At 31.5% G+C, this 18,626-nt stretch overlaps 1 protein-coding gene and 1 long non-coding RNA gene across 2 annotated transcripts in view; both read left to right on the top strand.

Moving 5' to 3' along the window:
• Positions 1 to 4,711, top strand: part of LOC147079087 (uncharacterized) — a 604,843-nt gene extending 600,132 nt beyond the window's left edge. Inside the window, exon 7 of the long non-coding RNA XR_015070876.1 lies at positions 4,610 to 4,711. This is a non-coding gene — a long non-coding RNA (uncharacterized LOC147079087). The remainder of the gene's footprint in view (positions 1 to 4,609) is intronic.
• Positions 4,712 to 5,179: 468 nt separating this feature from the next.
• Positions 5,180 to 18,191, top strand: LOC147079086 (uncharacterized). The gene is made up of 4 exons (XM_085948877.1): positions 5,180 to 5,507; positions 6,433 to 9,600; positions 10,268 to 10,557; positions 17,606 to 18,191. Exons 1-4 carry the CDS (start codon positions 5,321 to 5,323, stop codon positions 18,077 to 18,079), a joined length of 4,119 nt encoding a protein of 1,372 aa, XP_085805003.1. The 5' UTR covers positions 5,180 to 5,320; the 3' UTR covers positions 18,080 to 18,191.
• The last annotated feature ends 435 nt before the right edge of the window (positions 18,192 to 18,626 follow it).

Genomic DNA, 18,626 nt, shown 5'->3' with positions numbered 1-18,626 from the left:
TTGGTCTTTTCAATGTTAACCTTTAGAATTATTCTTTTCGCCGCATCCTTCAGAGGAGTGAAAATATCGTGTACCAATATTTATTTCTTTTTCCCCCAATACGAATGTAGTGTATTTTTATAAGATAACATTAAAGTTTGCATATCAAATATTGTTGTTTATTTACGATAATATTCCATAAATAGCACAACTTAATTATTATATTGTAATTATCTAAAAAGCTGTACAATATTGGCAGCTCTAGTAATTGAATTCTTTTTCTGGGAGCAAAGGCCGACAAAAACGTTTCCTCATTAAATATGTTTAGAGACTCGGCGGCCTCTGGGGGACTGTTACAGGAATCGATGTTTTGTTTTACTTCTTAGTGCGTTGAGAGAATATCTATCATTATAATATAAAACCTTTGATCATGGGCTGTAGATAATATTACACTGTGAATAATATAAAATAGATACGTAAGCTATTAAGTGAGTTGAATCTAGTCTCAAATAGATTATGAATTTTTTTTCACTTACAAAACTCTACGTCGCTTGACAATATAATATGTTGATTTTTAATAGTTGTGTTTTATTATTCTTTTAAATTGACCATAGACATATTCTTTTGAAACAATTAAAATAATTATTAATATTTTATAAAATATTATAAAAGGCAAAAATAAAAAGTATGGATCACTTATCTTATGTTATCTGTTAGTTCTGTCTTTTTTATACTCATTGACCTAACAGTGTAGTTATCAATTATTCGATAAACTTATTATTTTTTGGTAAATCAATGGGTCAGAACCATCACGATTCATGTAAAAATGTTAAAAATACATAAATATATTAAATGGATGTTTCTAGGAGTTTTATTAATTATATATTTTTATCCAGTATTATTGTATAAACAATCACTAATTATTTTTTTGTAAATTCTGTTACTACAGATAACAATAAAAAATGATTATAATTCGTTCAATATAGTTTAAATATATATCATTAAAAATTTAAGAAAAACTTGAATTCAGATGTTTCCAATTAAATTCAAGCTACGTTTACCTGACAAAATTATCAAAGTATACTTAATAATCTTGATATTCCATAGAATTTAGCATTATTGATATTATTATTATGATGATCAATAACGCCACCATCCGGTGGAGGCTCTAGCCATCTCCAATATTGCTTTTTACCATCCCTTATTCATTGCTCTGAGATACCGGTTAGATACACTGAAAATATGGTTGCCTTTTTCAACTCCCCATCCATCCATCGGAGTCATGGTCTCTTAGCATCACATCGGCTTTGGCAATATAAATTACTTCGATTACCACATATTATTTTCCATCCTTCTATCTATCAATCTCATCAAAATCTTTGGTTTTTCACAATAACTCTTAACAGACACTTTATAACCAAATTTTCACTGCCCTAATCCAGCCAAAAGTTATGCATGAAAGCATATTGACGTATATATTGGAATACAATTATTAATATGTTATGTAGTATATAGTGATATGTGATAAAACCCAACACCTGTCGAACTAAAGACAATTTTATGTCAGAATGCAGAAATCGCGTAAAACTTTTACGGGCGCACTGAGACAAGATATTTCTTGCAGATCTTCTGAAAGTTCTTAATTAAGTTCCACAAAGACTTTGGCGTCTGCATGATGCACTTTAGGCGACTACTGCAACTCCGCTTGAACAAGAAATCTCTGATACTCATTTATTTGAATTATTCAAGTGTAAACTGTAACAAAAAGTCGAACATTGAAATATCTCCAGATGTATTAAACGTAATGGAAATATATGAAGTATTTAACAATTTTGAGATTGTAATAAATCAAAACTAATCATATTATTTTCTTAGGGAAATATTTAAAAAGCAGCCATAGTTTTATTAGACTACAAACCTAAAAGCATAATAAACTTATAGGTAAAAAGATGAATAATGTAAGTTTCCAATGATCGATTTTCCATATATTGAATTCACAATATATTATTATGTACATAAGAATAATTTTACATTACGGCATTTTAATATGTGTGTATAATTATATAAATAGTATTTTAACACATTTATTCTTATTAAGTAAATTTATGTGTTTATTTAGAAATATTTAATATTATGTGCGATCTTTGAACTTAATGATTTAGTATTTAAACAGTAAGTTACTTTTTTGATACACTTCTACTGCATAGTGTCCAAATCTGTCAAAGAAAAAATGTGGGTTGAAAAGAAATGAATAAAAAAAAATCAATTAATTAAAATTTCATCAAGTATCCAACATTAATAATAATTATAATGACCGTGTAAGTCAAATAAATGATGTATACTGTAATTATAAACCATAACTGAACATAATATACCATTATTAAATTGTCTTATAAAACATCAGCATTTCTCAACAAAATATACTCTCTAGCTATTGCATCGCATCAAGTTGTTTTAGACGCCTTCCGACCGTAATAAGACGTCGGCGGCATCGGTGCAAAGTGAACTGACGTGACGTCTGGCACATCTGACTGGTAGTAGCACTCTGACTGTATGTTTTTGACACAGTATATTATTTTTCTCTACGCTAGAATACAATGCACATAATAAAATTATTAACATAGATTTCGTAATATATTCGTAATATATTAGAGTATTTATAAAGGAAATAGTTTATTAACTCAACTGTCATTTATACAAGTAGAAATTATTAAAATTGAGTTAGAGAACTCAATAATTAAGTATAAGAGTCGCCTTTTAAAGTTTAATTCTAGATTTTTGAATTATTAATGTTCCAGAATCATCAAAAAGTAACTGTTATCTAAACTATTCTGAAGATGAGTTTATAACACAAAATAGTCATCAACATACACAAAACATTTAGATCAACAGAATAATTTGTTTTTAAAAATCAGCTGTTCAAGTAGTTTATGATTTCTACTTGAACTATTAGGAGAAGAAAAATTTTGATTAGGAAATCATTGAATTTAATGGCCCCACCAAACCACACCCGCCCCGCACAACACCCGGTCTTAATCAGGCGTATCACGAGACCCTACGTTTGGATGTGTAGCATCATTTTTATATGACTGGGAATGTCTCAGGACCAGTTACCCAAGACTAAGGTCGCCATGCACTCAAATGTGCTTCGACTGAATTTATATGACATAAAGTTAAGGTACATAATAAGATTCTTCTTCTTCGCCCATGCCCGGCCCTTAATTTGAATATAACATGGACATCATACGGCGCCTCCAAGAATTTCTCGCCAGTCTTCTTGTATCCTCCCAAGTCACACCAGCATCTCGTAGCATCGTCGTATACACTCAGTGGATGGTATTTAGCGGAAATACAGGAGCCAGGTCTAATGTTTTATCACTGCATATTCAGTATCAGCCACAAATATGAATTCTTAAAGCTGTGTATACAGTTGCTCTGAGACCTCAGAAGGTGCACTAACTCGCTAATGTAAAGCTTCACCGTCCGTCTTCAATGCAAACATTGAATAGGCGGCGTTTGGCATTAACCATTTTTTCCAACATATAAAGATTAACCCTGGAGAAGTACACTGCTACTTTAGTTTTACTAAAACCATCTACTAATAAAATTTGAAAGATGCAATTTCCATTTTTATGTATAGTTTATCAATATGTTTATATTTAAAAGCATCGATGAAATAAATAAAACAATATTAGATGTTAAATAATTCAATATAGGTACAATTAAAAAAACTGTTATACTAAATACGTTATTGGATGTTTATATTACTGAAATTAAGATTGATTGACTATATGAAAGTTGGCGAATTGTTAAGAGTTTTAATATACAAACACGTTACCACAATTATTATCTTTATATGTTTTTATATAATATGCTTTTGGTGTTTAAAATGTATATAATTAGGTATGTGAGATTGTATGTTTCATACTCTGTTGCTAAATGATCTCAGGAGCAGTGAACTCAATCCTTATTTAAATTTTGCTTTTTTTTACCTAGTTATATCCAGGCTTATGGTCGTCTCGTAAAAATAAGTGATTACAACGCAAGATAAATATTAATAATATGTGTTCAAAACTACGGGTAAATTGTGTGACAAACATTAATTTACCTAGTCCCACAATTCTGAGAAAGCGGGCCCTAGGTATATAAATTCTTCCTAGCATTAGATTTTTTATAATAATTTACAAGTTTTTTTATTACCGCAAGTAAAACATTAATTACGTTCAATTATTTCATTGCTCTGTAATAAATCACTTATATTAAAAAATGAACGCAGTTAAATAAGCCGATGTCACAATCAGAACAATTTTATGAATTTCATCAGGTATATGTAGGTAAATATATCATTCAGAATTTCTTTCATGCCACCATTATAATATTATATTGTTGCTTTTCTCGATTTTTAGTAGTTGACTGTTATGAATTCACGTTTATTTTTTTCATACAATAAAAAACTCTCACATTGTTCAAAAAGCGAAATGTGAAATATAAAATTCCTGCCCCGGATATAAATCTACCACTGTGACAGTTCCCCTTTTCTTGTTATACATTGTTTTAGCGATGCTCCGGCAACACAACCTTCAACCGAAAACATAACGACACTTTTAAAAAATAGCTTTCTTTGTTTCAGGAAAAATCGGCGCAGATCCGTCAAGTCTTGTAAACAAGCGACCCGACAAGGAAAAAACACTTAGATGTGCGATTGGAAAATACCTACTGAGGAAAACTGCTCTAAAGTTTGACGTTGAAAAAGTGAAAATATAAACGCGTACGTTTAGGACACAGACATAGTGTGTGAAATAAAGTAATCTGAAAGTGAATAGTTATAAACAAAAATACATGCTTAATAATGTATTACAAAACATCTTAAAATAACAAAATATACAGTAGTTACCTATAATATAAAAATATAATTTTCAATGACCTTTATATCAAAATATTCAAACCTATTGATATTAATAATTTGATAAAAGAGGGTCCATCATTTTAAGAACATAACTTAAAAATAATTGTAACTAAATAGGGAATTAAATTTAGTAGTGTTTTACGTGATATTTTTTTATGAATTGAAACAAGTGTGTAGATCCAGACGAGTTTAATAAGTACCAGTTAAAAAATAAATATTTAAAATGTAAAATACATATTAATAAAAGAATTTTGACAATCGTGTGTATTAAAATATCTTCGAATTTATGTAAATGTTAGTGGTTTAAATTCAAATTTGACTTATAAATCAAATAAAAGGTGATCAAAAAGCTGTATCAAATTTGATAATAGTAACAATTAGTGCGGTGTAGTGGTGGGACCGTCGCGATGGCATAGCAATGAGCGAGGTGACGTGATGGTTTTAGCAGGGGTGGTGGTGGTCCTAGCGACGCTGGTAGGGGCCCTAGATGGGGGTGCCGGGCCGGTCGGAGCCCCTGGGGGCGGGGGACCCCCGGGAATGCCAGGTGGCGTGCCCCAGCAGGGGAGCGAGTGCCCCAGCTTTGCGGATAATCCCATCTGTCCGTGTTACAACTTCGAAGACGGTGAGTGTTGGATTGAATAATCGCTCTGCTTATACCTATATTTTGTACGTGGAAGTAAATTCTTAAGTTATTTTGAGAAACTCTATAATAAAACTGGAAACTCTGTATTTAAATTACTAAAATTACAATTTCATTTATTTTCAATTTACTATATTATTATAGATTATGGTATACTATTAATATTATTATTAAAATAAAACGGAGCTCTCTCTCAGAAGTCAATCAGTATAACATGTGCTTAAAGTAAGAGAGATAAGTCAACTTTTTAAGATGTTAAAGAAGATTATTTGTTGTCAATTTTGTATATTTTGGTATGAAATTTACTGATTCAGCGGCGTTGATTCGATTCATTCATTTTCTTTTTATTCATATTATAATATTATATTTTCTAGATCATTTGACATATTTCATCGATTTTGTCATGTATCAGACTTATCTTCCCTTTTCTTTCGCACATATAAATAAACTTGTACCAAAATTTTGAATAAATAAATTTTACAAGCTCAAACGTGTCAGATATCACAAGTTACACTTAACTGATGAATATGTAAACTTAAAATAATTTACAAAAAAATACCATGTTCACTCCTAACCGGAGCATACGGGTGCTTATTATAGTGACTGTTTTTTTTTTACAAATAGTAATTCGAGTATTTGATCCAGTATAATAACCCTAACGTAAAAACAGCTTATTTTTTGTATAAATAATATGAGGCTGTGTTAACTGAAATGTAACTCATTAATTGCAATACGTTATTTTTTTAAATTCAAATACTCGTACTATAAAATAATATTTTTTTATAATAGTCATGGTATTGTTTTTTGCTATTATTTCGATGATCTGCATAATTTTTCGTTAGTATTAAATGTGTCGTATACTCAAATTAGCCAAATTATAACTATCGATGTGTTATTAATTCAACAGGAATATTCCTGGACTGCCCTGGAGCTACGCCAGGTTCTCTGCGAGAGGTGTTATCACTAATGGCGAGGGGAGGAGGTAATGGAGCGGGGGGAGGTCGCGTCTTATCACTCTCCGTCTACGAGCTGGACCGCGGCGTGACGTCACTCACGGCTGACCTTTTCCCTCCGGCGACGCCTCTCCTCTCGCACATTCAAATCTCACACTCCAGCCTGCACGAACTTCACGACGATTCTCTCCAAGCACTGAGATCGTCTTTAGAGTCGTTAGGCCTTATTGCCGCAAAACTAACCCACATACCGCAAAAGGCCCTGGCCGGATTAAACAAACTGATTTCTTTAGACTTGGAGTCTAATAAAATAGAAGAAATTCCCGGTTACAGCTTTTACGGCCTACATTTAATTAAGCTTAACCTAAAAGGCAATCAATTATCGAAAGTATCAGAATACGCTTTCGCGGGACTTGAGGATTCAATGGCTGAATTAGAGCTTGCGGAAAATAAGCTCAAAACTTTTCCGATGCCGGCTTTAAGGCGATTGGAATATTTAAGGTCGTTAAGGCTCGCCTGGAATGAAATTGACTCATTGCCCGATGACGGTTACTCGAAACTTGATTCACTGGTGTTTTTAGATTTAAGCTCGAATAATTTCGAAATTATACCGGAAGACTGTTTCCGGCCATGTCCGTCCTTGAGAACATTATCTCTGTACTATAACTCAATAGAGACGGTTGACAAATTGGGATTTTTATCTCTGAAGAATCTTGAATCGTTAGATTTGAGTCAAAATAAGATTATTTTCCTCGATCGAGACATGTTCCAAGCGAACAAAAAATTGAAAACGATAGACCTGAGTCATAATCACGTTCACCACATCGGAGGACTGTTCTTAGATCTACCTGATCTACGAGAGTTATTTTTATCAGAGAATAATATACTCGAAGTACCGCATGACTCGTTCGCGCATTCTACAATGCTGTCTGTGATATACTTAGAACAGAATGCGATAAGAAGGATAGACCAAGATTGTCTTTCTACACTGATAAATCTCACTCAGTTACATATGGGATCTAATTTCATCACGCATATCCCTCAAAGTATATTCATGAATAATGAAGAATTGACTTTATTAAGTCTTGATAATAATCTTGTAAATGACGTGGATCCTGGTACTTTTGAAAGTAATTCAAATTTGAAAGAGATCCGGTTGCATAACAATAGAATAGAAATCGTCAAGAATGAAGTATTCGATCCGTTGCCTTCTCTACACGAATTGCATTTACAAAACAATAACATTTCCAAGATAGAAATAGGAGCATTCAGAAACTTGCACAGTCTGCAGCATATAAATCTACAGGGTAACGTTTTGCCAGCGCTTTCGGATGTTTTCCCGCACAGATCGCCTTCGTTAGTTTCCATTCAGTTGGATTCGAACAGGATTGAGTCTTTTCACGAAAACTCTTTCTCGGGGCAATCGAACGTACAAATTTTATGGCTCGGCCATAACCGACTCACCAAGCTGACTCGTTCTATTTTCAAAGACCTATCCATGGTCCAGCGTATTTACTTAACGAACAACACTATTAATTTCATAGAAGATGAATGTTTTAAGCCAATGAGATTGTTAAAATTTTTGGACTTGAGCAAAAATCATTTAAATAAAATAACTAATAAAACATTTGCGGAACTTCATGAGTTAGAAGAACTCAATTTATCTGATAATAACGTGACGTCAGTCGAGCCTAAGTCTTTTCTTTCATTAAAGAAATTAAGAACGCTCGATCTTTCTAATAATGTATTGTATGTTTTGAGTGAAGATATATTTCAAGAAAGGCTGCCTATCCGAGTGTTGAATTTGAAAAATTGTTCTATTGACAACGTAGAAATGGGCGCTTTCAAAGGCTTGAATAACTTGAACGATTTACAACTCAGCTATAATTATCTGAAGAGCGAAGACTTAGCGAGGCTCGATATTCCCGGCCTGAGAACGCTCAAGCTGTCTTTTAATAATTACAACAATCACACCCAATTAGAAGCGAACGCGTTCGGCCGTTTGCCATCACTGCAAACTCTTTCTCTCGACAACTCGCAGATCGCGCAACTTCCCGAGAATATATTCGGCAAAAACATCAACTTGGTTCGCATCGATTTGAGCGGAAATAATCTAAAAGAACTACGAAAGGGGATATTCACCAGTATAAGCGCACTCAAAGAACTCAAGCTACAAGGCAATCAATTTTCCGATTTTCCCCATTACGCCTTATACAATATAACCTCTCTTGAGACATTAATACTAGCAGAAAACAACTTGTCAACATTGGATTTTTTCAAAGTTAGCGGGCTGCCAAATTTAAGACAGTTAGACTTAAGTGACAATATAATTTCTTCGCTAACTGGATTTGCTTCGGTTAACTTGACACACCTGGCGTCAGCGGATATTAGCGGTAATTTACTTACCGCCCTGCCCGGAAATTTCTTTCATAATTCAAATGGCCTGCGGCAGTTAGATTTATCTTGCAACCGATTTAAGCAACTGCCGATGAGTGCGTTATCCGAATATACTTTACCAGGATTAGCGTGGCTTAATTTTACGACTAACCCCATAACAAGAATCCACGATTTAATTACAATCCACAAATATCCAGCTTTACAAGAAATACACATCAGTGGCACAAACTTGAGCATTGTTACGAGTAAAGATTTTGATTCTTTCGGATCACTACAACATTTATATTTGGGTAACAATATCATCAGTAGATTATCGCCAGGAGCTTTTAAAAATCTAATTAATTTAATGACATTAGATTTAAGTTACAATGATTTAGAACTATTACCCAAAGAAAGGTTACAAGGACTTGGTCTTTTGAGGCTTTTAAACATAACCCACAACCACTTGAGAGAACTAGAAGAGTTTCCATCAGATATGAAGTCCTTGCAGACTTTGGATCTATCGTTTAATAATATAGGAAAATTAAGTAAAGGAGTATTTCAATACATGGAGACACTGACTGATCTTTATTTACAAGGAAATTGGATCGCTACAATATCTTCAGAAGCATTCAGACCATTGAAGAAATTAAAATTCTTAGATATTAGTAAAAATTACATGGAACACTTGCCGCTCAATGCTTTGAAGCCGCTCGAAACACATATCAGACATTTGAAAACTGAAGGTGAGTTATTAGCTAGATTTATTTATATAACATATATGTTTTAATTTTTCATTTAAACTAAACTCTAAATACCTACTGATAATATAAATGTTTCAAATTAACATTGAAAATTAATTCAAGGAATGTCCTACTCAATCAAAACAATAATTAAGTATCTGCAAGAATATCACAATTCCAACTCTTCACTTAGTATTGTCTCATTACTAATATGAAATCAATACGTATGACGGGCTTATAATTAATAAAAACAGCTCTGTAAAATTTATTTTTAAATGTTTGTATAATTCTGATAATATAAAACATTTTATAATACTTTTTTTTTGAAATCAGCTATAAAAGAGAAATAAGATATTTTTACTGATTTTTTAAATTTTTCAACAATGGAAACTGCCATTTTCGCTTTTAAAGCCCTCATAATATATTATATAATAACTATGGTAGAGAAAGATTAATGTTGTAAATATATTAGTATGTTTTATTTATAATAAATAGAAAAAAATAATATATACTATACTATTTACTGCATATTTTTAAGAAAAACAACAATAATTATTTTTAGTTGTTAATGAACTACGCGATAAATAAACATTAATCTTATAAAAAAAGTGATAGTCCAGTATCTAACCAAGAATAATACATGGAGCTAATATATATTTTTTTTCCTCAGAAAATCCATTGTTGTGCAGCTGCGAAACCCAAGAGGCATGGGAATGGCTCAGGGATCATCGTCGTCTTCTCTCCGTGGGTGAAGGTCCTCGCTGTGAACAGCCAGTAGCAGTTCATGGTTATACACTCCTCACACTAGAGCCGGCGGACTTTTGCGATGCTCCTCTAGTTCTGAGACTGGCCATACAGGATATTCAACCGTTTTCTGTGGTGGTCTCCTGGCAGAGCAGAAACCATTCAGGTCTGAATGGATACCAAGTTGCGTACTATGCTGAAGATAATCTAACTGATGTGAGTATTTTTATTAACCATACATACATACCTAATAAAATATTCAACACCATACTCAATAAAAATGTTTTTTGAAAAGTTTTCCTCGTGCTTAAAATAACTGTCCTGAAATAATATACGTGAATAAAGGCAATATTTTCTAGACAGTATTTTGACAGGTTTTGGAAATATGGAAGTTTTATTAATCAAGTTAGCATCCTGATTTTTTTAAATTAAACTACATATTCTTATTTAACAATTTAGTATTTCCAAAGTATTAGGGTAGGTATTATTTGTGAGTAGAAGAAGTATCCTGTCTCTTTCTGTGAGTTAAATACTAAAGTAGAAAAAAATCTTTATATTCTTAATAATGGTTTGAAAATCGAAATAGCTATCAACTAATAAATTTACACCCACGATAGCCGCGCGGATCATGGATCATGGTCATGAATCTCAGATTCGAATCCTGGCGAATATACATATTGTTTTTTATGGACCTAATAGGTTAATCAAATAGCTGACATCCGTTTCTCATAAAACCAAATCTCTTAATACAAACCTCTACTCTGTGGAGGCCCATATGATCTATCAGGATCGGACATGGTCGAAAAAAAGTTGATACAATATAGAAATTGACATTTCTATTTTGAATTTAAATATTAATATTATTTAATATTATAATATAACAGTTAAACAATTATAAATCAGTCATTGAAAACGAATATAAATGAAATTCAGCACATTTAAAAAAAATAAGACAGAAGTAAGAACCAACATACCTGATGAAACTTTATAATTTTTAAGTACTTATTTAAACTTGTTATTACCAAAAAAGCTTTTAAACAGGTAGCTTTAAGCGCGCTTTAAGAATTCACGTCTTTGAGAGAGTCCGTTAAATTTAAATTACTCGCGAAGCATTATTATTTTGTTTTTTGACTCATCCGCATTTATCGAAATTATTTCGTCGACGCCATTTTGTTTTTCGGCTCGCTCTCGGTATTATTTATCTTCGAAATTACATTTCGAACTTATTTTGCGCTTCATTTAATGCGAAAAAATATTTGCCCTCCCTTCGCTGTGATTGAGTTTTCTTTGATTTTATTGTAAATTAAGTGTTTGCTCGCCCCGCAAATTCATACTCGCAGTATTACTTGCTCTTAATACCTACTTACGACACGTGCTTTTATTCTTCTATCTCATTTATTTTTCATTATTTTTACTCATTTATCGCACCAGCAAAAATATATACAATATTTATTCCCACCGTCTACTCTAGTATTCACCGAAAATCTTAGTCAGGATCAAGCCAAGTAGAGGTGCTGGTGGTACAAAGCACCCAAGCGTCTGGATCGGCAGTCCAAATAAAACATGACATTTATCATGAGTTTTTTTGATGGATAGTTTTGAAGTCGCCAGCGGCACAATTTTCTATCGTATTATTAAAACATGTTTGTACACATTGTGCTTATGTGCCTAACCTACAACTCAATCTACCAATCCTCCAAACACTGCTTCCTATCGACACATATCAATCATTTCAAACCGCTTCCATTTTTTTATAAATACAGCTGCTTATATATTTTTTAAATCTTTTTTATATGTACACTAATATATATTTAATTTATTTGGTGGGTAGCAATTTCATTTTGGTACTCGGGCTGCATCCACCCATGATACGGTCCTTATCATAGTTTCCTCACTTTTTAACTTTTTTTAAGAGACATGGTTTTAAAAATATGCTGTAAAAGTGGACAATAAGAATTATTAGGAGATTAGTCTATTTCAATCTTCTGCTGGATGCAGGCTTTCTCAACTCCCCACTTACGCTTTGCGGATAGTATTTTGTATTCTCTAGCTAAAGATCCAAATGACCAAAAAATGTTTGATACAAGAACTAGCAGAAAACCCACTAATAATGAACCACCAGACTGACCAATATATTTATTATTTTAACATTTTTTAAAAATGCATTATAATAGAGTTGTCCTTGTAGTGTTATTGTATAATGATTCTTTCAATGTTTATGATATGACTAAGCCTTTAGATACAATAATAAATTGACCTTTGACACTTAATATGTTAGATTTTCTTTTCATAATTTTTAACATATTATTATTATTATATTTTTTTGTATCAATTCAAGGGGTCTATTCTATACACAAAGCGGCTATCGACAACTATGAACGGTATTTAATCATATTTATGTATTGAGGTATTATAATTGTTACAATAAGTTAACCGTCTAAACTAAACTGTCAAAACTGTCTATCTCGCTCTAAAAGTTAACACAGCCTAGAGAGGGGCAGTTAAAACATAGCACTTTTTGACAGTTTAGATGCTTTACTTATTGTAAAAATTAACCACCACAATACATAAATATGATAAACTACCGTTAATAGCCGCCGATAGTTGCCTTGTATGTAGAATAGTTTCACAAGAATGGATAAACATAAAATCTACTTGTAAATTATCCCATTTAATTGGTTCTAAGCTAAAATTATTCCAAATTTAAAAATCAACATCTACTTCAATCTGTATTAATTGTGGTGAAATAATTTAATAAATATAGAATACATTATTTTTTTTGTGGTTGTGAATCGGTCTGCATGGCCCATATTTTCAGGATATATTTTCTTTATAAAGGGAGCAATGATTCTTCTCCAGAATATAAAATAATTATACCATCGAAGCGTAAGGAATGTTTACATTTTCAACGGATTATGACAAAGACTCGTTATTATTCATAAGCCGTATGTCGATCCATATCACGTTAGTTTTATTTTACCCATCACATTTTTTTACCTTTCAAATACAATACGACTACAAAACCACTTAACTTGCTAAACGAGAAAAAATACAACGTCGTAATTCAATATGAGGAGTAAATTAGTTAATATTTTAGGATTTTGTTTTATACTCTCTAATACCATAACAAAAATATATACATGCATACCTAATGAATCGTCATCGATATTATTGTTGGTAGTGATACTTTGATGGGACACTCTAAGTCGAAGAGAATGATATTTATTTTTAAATCATGAATAGTGTGTCTACAACCACAAATCAGCCAGGTATCGACTTTATATCAGTAGCGAAGGGTGGAGGTAGACTGATAAGATCTGACATAAATAGGGCACATTAAACTTTGTTAGTCATACGTATCTGTTTTTACTGAACTAAGACTACAATTATTGTTTACAGAATATGTTGTCGGTAAGTTTTTATTTTTTAATTCAATTAAACGTTGAGAAAACCAAGCCATAATCGATAATAGTCAAAAACAATCGAACATACATAATTCTGAAAACACTCATGAGAAAATATATCGCGCCCTATGCCCGATACACAAGAGACGCAGGTTCGATCCTGCCGGGTGTCTTACTTTTTTCGAAAAAGATTTTTTTTATTGGCTATATTTTGTCATGAGTGTTTTCAGAAATATATATGTTCAATAATTAGAATTTACATTCTTAAATCTTGTGAATTATTTGTTTAATAAAAGAAATAAGTAATCAAAAAATAATCGTCTATCCATAAAATATCTAAAATTATCCCATTAAACCATACATCATTTTGGGTATTTCATAGATAGATTAATATTTTATCTACTATGGTTTGGTTTAGGCAGGTTTTAATGAATTTTAAAAAACTAACCAATAACATGTGTAATATGTATTTTTAATTCAACGAAAATAAATAAGTATGAATGAAAAAGTGTGCACTATTTATTTCGGTTCCTGATAGCCTACCTCCACCCTTCGCCACTGATAAATAATATAGATACAGTATGTTGAGTGACCTGGCAGTGATTTCGGATTATAATATATCCAGCGTTGCCAACTTAGATTTTTTTTTGCTAGATTTAACGCTTTACGTAGATATCTATTTTATAAAAAATGTATCTTGCTAATGGTGTTAAGACTAGCATATTTTGATAGTGAAACGGGCTTTTAAACACTTAGGAAAATGCTAAAAAGCACGAATAATAAAAAAGTCTTTTGCCTTAGATTCTTAATAAATTTGCTTCAGCTAAAAAATTAATTAATATTGAGCTAATTCCACTTCTACCTTTAATAGATGCATGAGTTAAGTGCAATATGTATATTTTACTTAAGGGGGGACATGCTCGTCGAAGGTCAAAATTGAGTTTTTATTGTATTTTCAAACCATGATCCTGGACACTCCTTAAACGTTGTAGATAATTTATTTATATAATTTTGAAGCCTTATTATCTTTTATAGTTATTTTAAACATTTGATGACTGCATGAAGTATTTTTGTTACATAAAATAGTATTCTTTTAAACCTCTCGCTCTAATGTTTCAGAATATAGTCATATTTCGGTACATAACTGTGCAGTGGTGTTAAGATTTTTTACATTTATTAATTTTTAAACGCATTTATAAAACCATTAGTATAATTTATTACGAGATAATTTTTGTAAAATATTCACGATAAAAAATTATTTTGATAATCAATGTGATCCCAAATTTGACAAGAATTAGGCATTTTATTATTCAAAAAATCGGCAAGATTAACACATTTGAAGATAATTCTAAAGACACTTATTATAAGCTATGTTTTTGACCATTCAAGTGTGATAAACATCTTATGAATAATGATTGCTTTATAATAATTATTGACCTAAGAATAAGGTACTGTTTTTTTGAAATACGCCATTTCTTTTGTCATTACCTAGTGGTTTAGCTACAATATACGGCCGTAGCCATAAAATGACAAACTATAATTAAAGTAGGGAGTAAAATTATGTTAACGCGCGTGTTTGAACATGTACCTAACCGATTTATTTTTTATTTTTTTTTAAACGGTACATGTTCAAACACGCGCGTCAATATCATTTTACTCCCTACTTCAATTATAGTTTGTCAATTTATGGCTACGGCCGTATGTTGTAGCTTAACCACTGGGGAATGACAAAAGAAATGGCGTATTTCAAAAAAACACTACCTTATTCTTAGGTCAATAATTATTATAAAGCAATCATTATTCATAAGATGTTTATCACATTTGAATGGTCAAAGACATAGCTTATAATAAATATCTTTAGAATTATCTTCAAATATGTTAATCTTGCCTATTTTTTGAATAATAAAATGCCTAATTCTTGTCAAATTTTGGATCACAGAGATTATCAATATAATTTTTTATCGTGAATATTTTACAAAAATTATCTCGTAATAAATTATGCTAATGGTTTTATAAATGCGTTTAAAAATTAATAAATGTAAAAAATCTTAACACCACTGCACAGTTATGTACCGAAATATGACTATATTCTAAAACATTAGAGCGAGAGGTTTAAAAGAATACTATTTTATGTAACAAAAATACTTTATGCAGTCATCAAATGTTTAAAATAACTATAAAGGATAATTAGGCTTTTAAAATATATAAATAGATCATCTACAACGTTTAAGGAGTGTCCAGGATCATGGTTTGAAAATACGATAAAAACTCAATTTTGACCTTCAACGAGCATGTACCCCCTTAAGGCAAAATAATAATACATTCAATGTGTATCGCATTCACTCACATGAAATTTCCGCAAATAATAATGCGATATTGGAAGATAATAGCTTTTATTGACCACATTTAGATAATATTATATCAAATTATAAAAAAAAAATCCTTTACTTTAATGTGTAACGTATTATGGAATAATTATTCTCCCTTTATTATTATTAAGTATTTAATAGCTAAATTATGTTTAAATTATAAATATATTATACGGTCTTTCTTTCTATGGGGGTCGCTATGGATACTGAGATTAGATACACCACCTAACTGGTTAAATCCACTAATCCATAAAGTATATTGACGCAAGTGAAATCACGAAATCGAATAATTTCAATACATTTAATCTCTATTTCAATTTATGGATTTTGAAGTATTTACTTTATACTTGAATGTATATTTTTCTAGTAGCCCTATAAGAAATATCACTGCAAAAAAACGAAGCGATTTACCGTCAACGAAACTGTGATTTATTTCACTTTCGATGACATTTTTTTGTCGAAAGGTGCCGCTTTTCCGACCGCAAACAACAACAGAATAAATTTATTCAAAAATTGAACTATCACACTCAATTATGTTTGAGTGTGTTTGCGCAAACTTTTCGTTTTGGCTTTACAAAACTTATAATCCAAAGTGATAATAAATTATACTCTCTTATATCATGCATACGTACCTACTACATGCGTGAATACATTTAATTTAACGATTTTTTATGTTTACCATTGAGTATGTTGTTAGATTTATCATCGTAAATATCTGTTGAAATAATATAGGAATCTACTAGCTTTGTAACACTTTGATTTACCTACTTATTGGTTTTTGGTTTTTTCATAATATTCTATCGACGGTTAGTGACCAAGTCGTCACTGCCAAAACTCAACAACTTAAAATTCTAGTCCGCATTAACGATGCCATTCGACAGAGATTTTTTTTTTCTTTATGTCAATAAATTTGATACAATTAACTGAAATTAATTATTATTTTAATTCAATACAACGTAACTGTGTTGATTCCTTATTGAACTGTAATATTTTATTAAACTATCTAAATTACATTAAATTAATGGTTTTACAATTTTTTTGCTTAATTGTATGATATTAGAGTTATTTATGAACACATTTTCAGTTTTAATGAGTTCATAACCCTAAATAGCTGTCAACAGAAATAATTGAAATTGTCCAATAATAATTAAATAAAAATGTTATTCTATTATATATTGTTTCAAATACGGCCACGATGACCGTGCGACTTATATTTCCATAGATATCAGGACTCCCAGGTAGTTATTCTGGGTTTGGCAAATTATTTTTCAATGTCTTTTTGAAATCAGAGTATGAACCTAATACGTTAAGCATGTGGATAACATCCATTACACACACACACACACATACACACAAATCTTTTAATATATACCTCCACTCTGTGAAGGCTTTTATGGTCTTCTTATGATCAGACACGGTCATTTGTTTTTTAAATGGAGTTCTACCACTTAAACACACAATACTAATTTCAAATACTTATTTTTATTTCAGATACGGGGAAAACTTCTAAACCCATCAGCAAGAACGACGAAGTTGAACAGGCTGAAGTCTTTTACCAGATACACGATCTGTGTTCTTGGTCTTGGCGACTGGCCTGCCAGCGGACCTGCAGTCCCAAACGCGAGGATAGCAGCACGCCCAGAAAATGACAGCTTCCAGGCCGTTCCTGAAGATGTCTTTAGTGGCAGCATCCTCTCACTCATGATGGATTCTCCTACCAGCAAGTGCACGTCAGTTTCTACCTTGGAGCTTCCTGGCAGTCTGATGAACGAGGCCATTTTGCCACATAACTCTATGGAGTTCGCATCAGTACTCACTAGGCGGCTAGGTCTAATCGTAGGCAGCTGTATGGGAGTGGTTGTGTTCATTGTTATGGTTTCAGTTTTAGGATATATGAAAATTAAAAAACAGCGCGAAGTTGCCAAAAGAGAGCAACCAATGCCGCCAGAATATATTTCATACTAGAAACAAAAACAAAAACAAAATAATATAAGTTGAGCGGAAAAGTACACCTAAACCAGTCATTTAATTATGTAAATATAAATACTGAGCTACATTTTTTCTTTTATCTGGAGTATATAGACTAAGGATGACAAAACTTTTTGCCATTTGTGTCAAAGTATATTCACAAATCTTGAAAAAGATTTGCGTGTCAGATTAATCAAATATTTAGAGACATTAATCTTATATAATATTATGCTGTAGTCTAATTATTTAAAATGTAGTGTTTTAAATTTAATTTTACATAATTCATCGGAGAAAATAGTGGTTTGTAAAAATAAATATTATGTTCACGCAAGTATTGTTTAATTAAACGTATATTCTCCAATAAAATTGCATCATTGCACATTTAGAAAAATGATTTCTATTTGTAAATTAAGTTACATTAATCTTTCCAAATAACTAAATATTAGTTATTTTTATAGTACACATGATTTTCCATTAACTAATTATTAATTTTTCATTCTCATGGCAATCTTTTCCGCTCAACACGTCAATTGAGTTGAACGTA

This window comes from Rhyacophila brunnea, unplaced genomic scaffold (genome assembly GCF_057557595.1).
Source record: "Rhyacophila brunnea isolate RB1 unplaced genomic scaffold, BYU_Rbru_1.0 scaffold_10, whole genome shotgun sequence".
Taxonomy (NCBI): domain Eukaryota; kingdom Metazoa; phylum Arthropoda; class Insecta; order Trichoptera; family Rhyacophilidae; genus Rhyacophila; species Rhyacophila brunnea.
The sequence above is the reverse complement of the archived record's forward strand: the minus strand, read 5'-3'. Positions and strand labels throughout refer to the sequence as shown.

Bases quoted from the DNA above. Each gene is read 5' to 3' on its own strand.
- LOC147079086 (XM_085948877.1), top strand. From the start codon at position 5,321: ATGGTTTTAGCAGGGGTGGTGGTGGTCCTAGCGACGCTGGTAGGGGCC. The intron at 5,508-6,432 runs GTGAGTGTTGGA...TTAATTCAACAG, and splicing joins GTGTTACAACTTCGAAGACG to GAATATTCCTGGACTGCCCT. The intron at 9,601-10,267 runs GTGAGTTATTAG...TTTTTTCCTCAG, and splicing joins CAGACATTTGAAAACTGAAG to AAAATCCATTGTTGTGCAGC.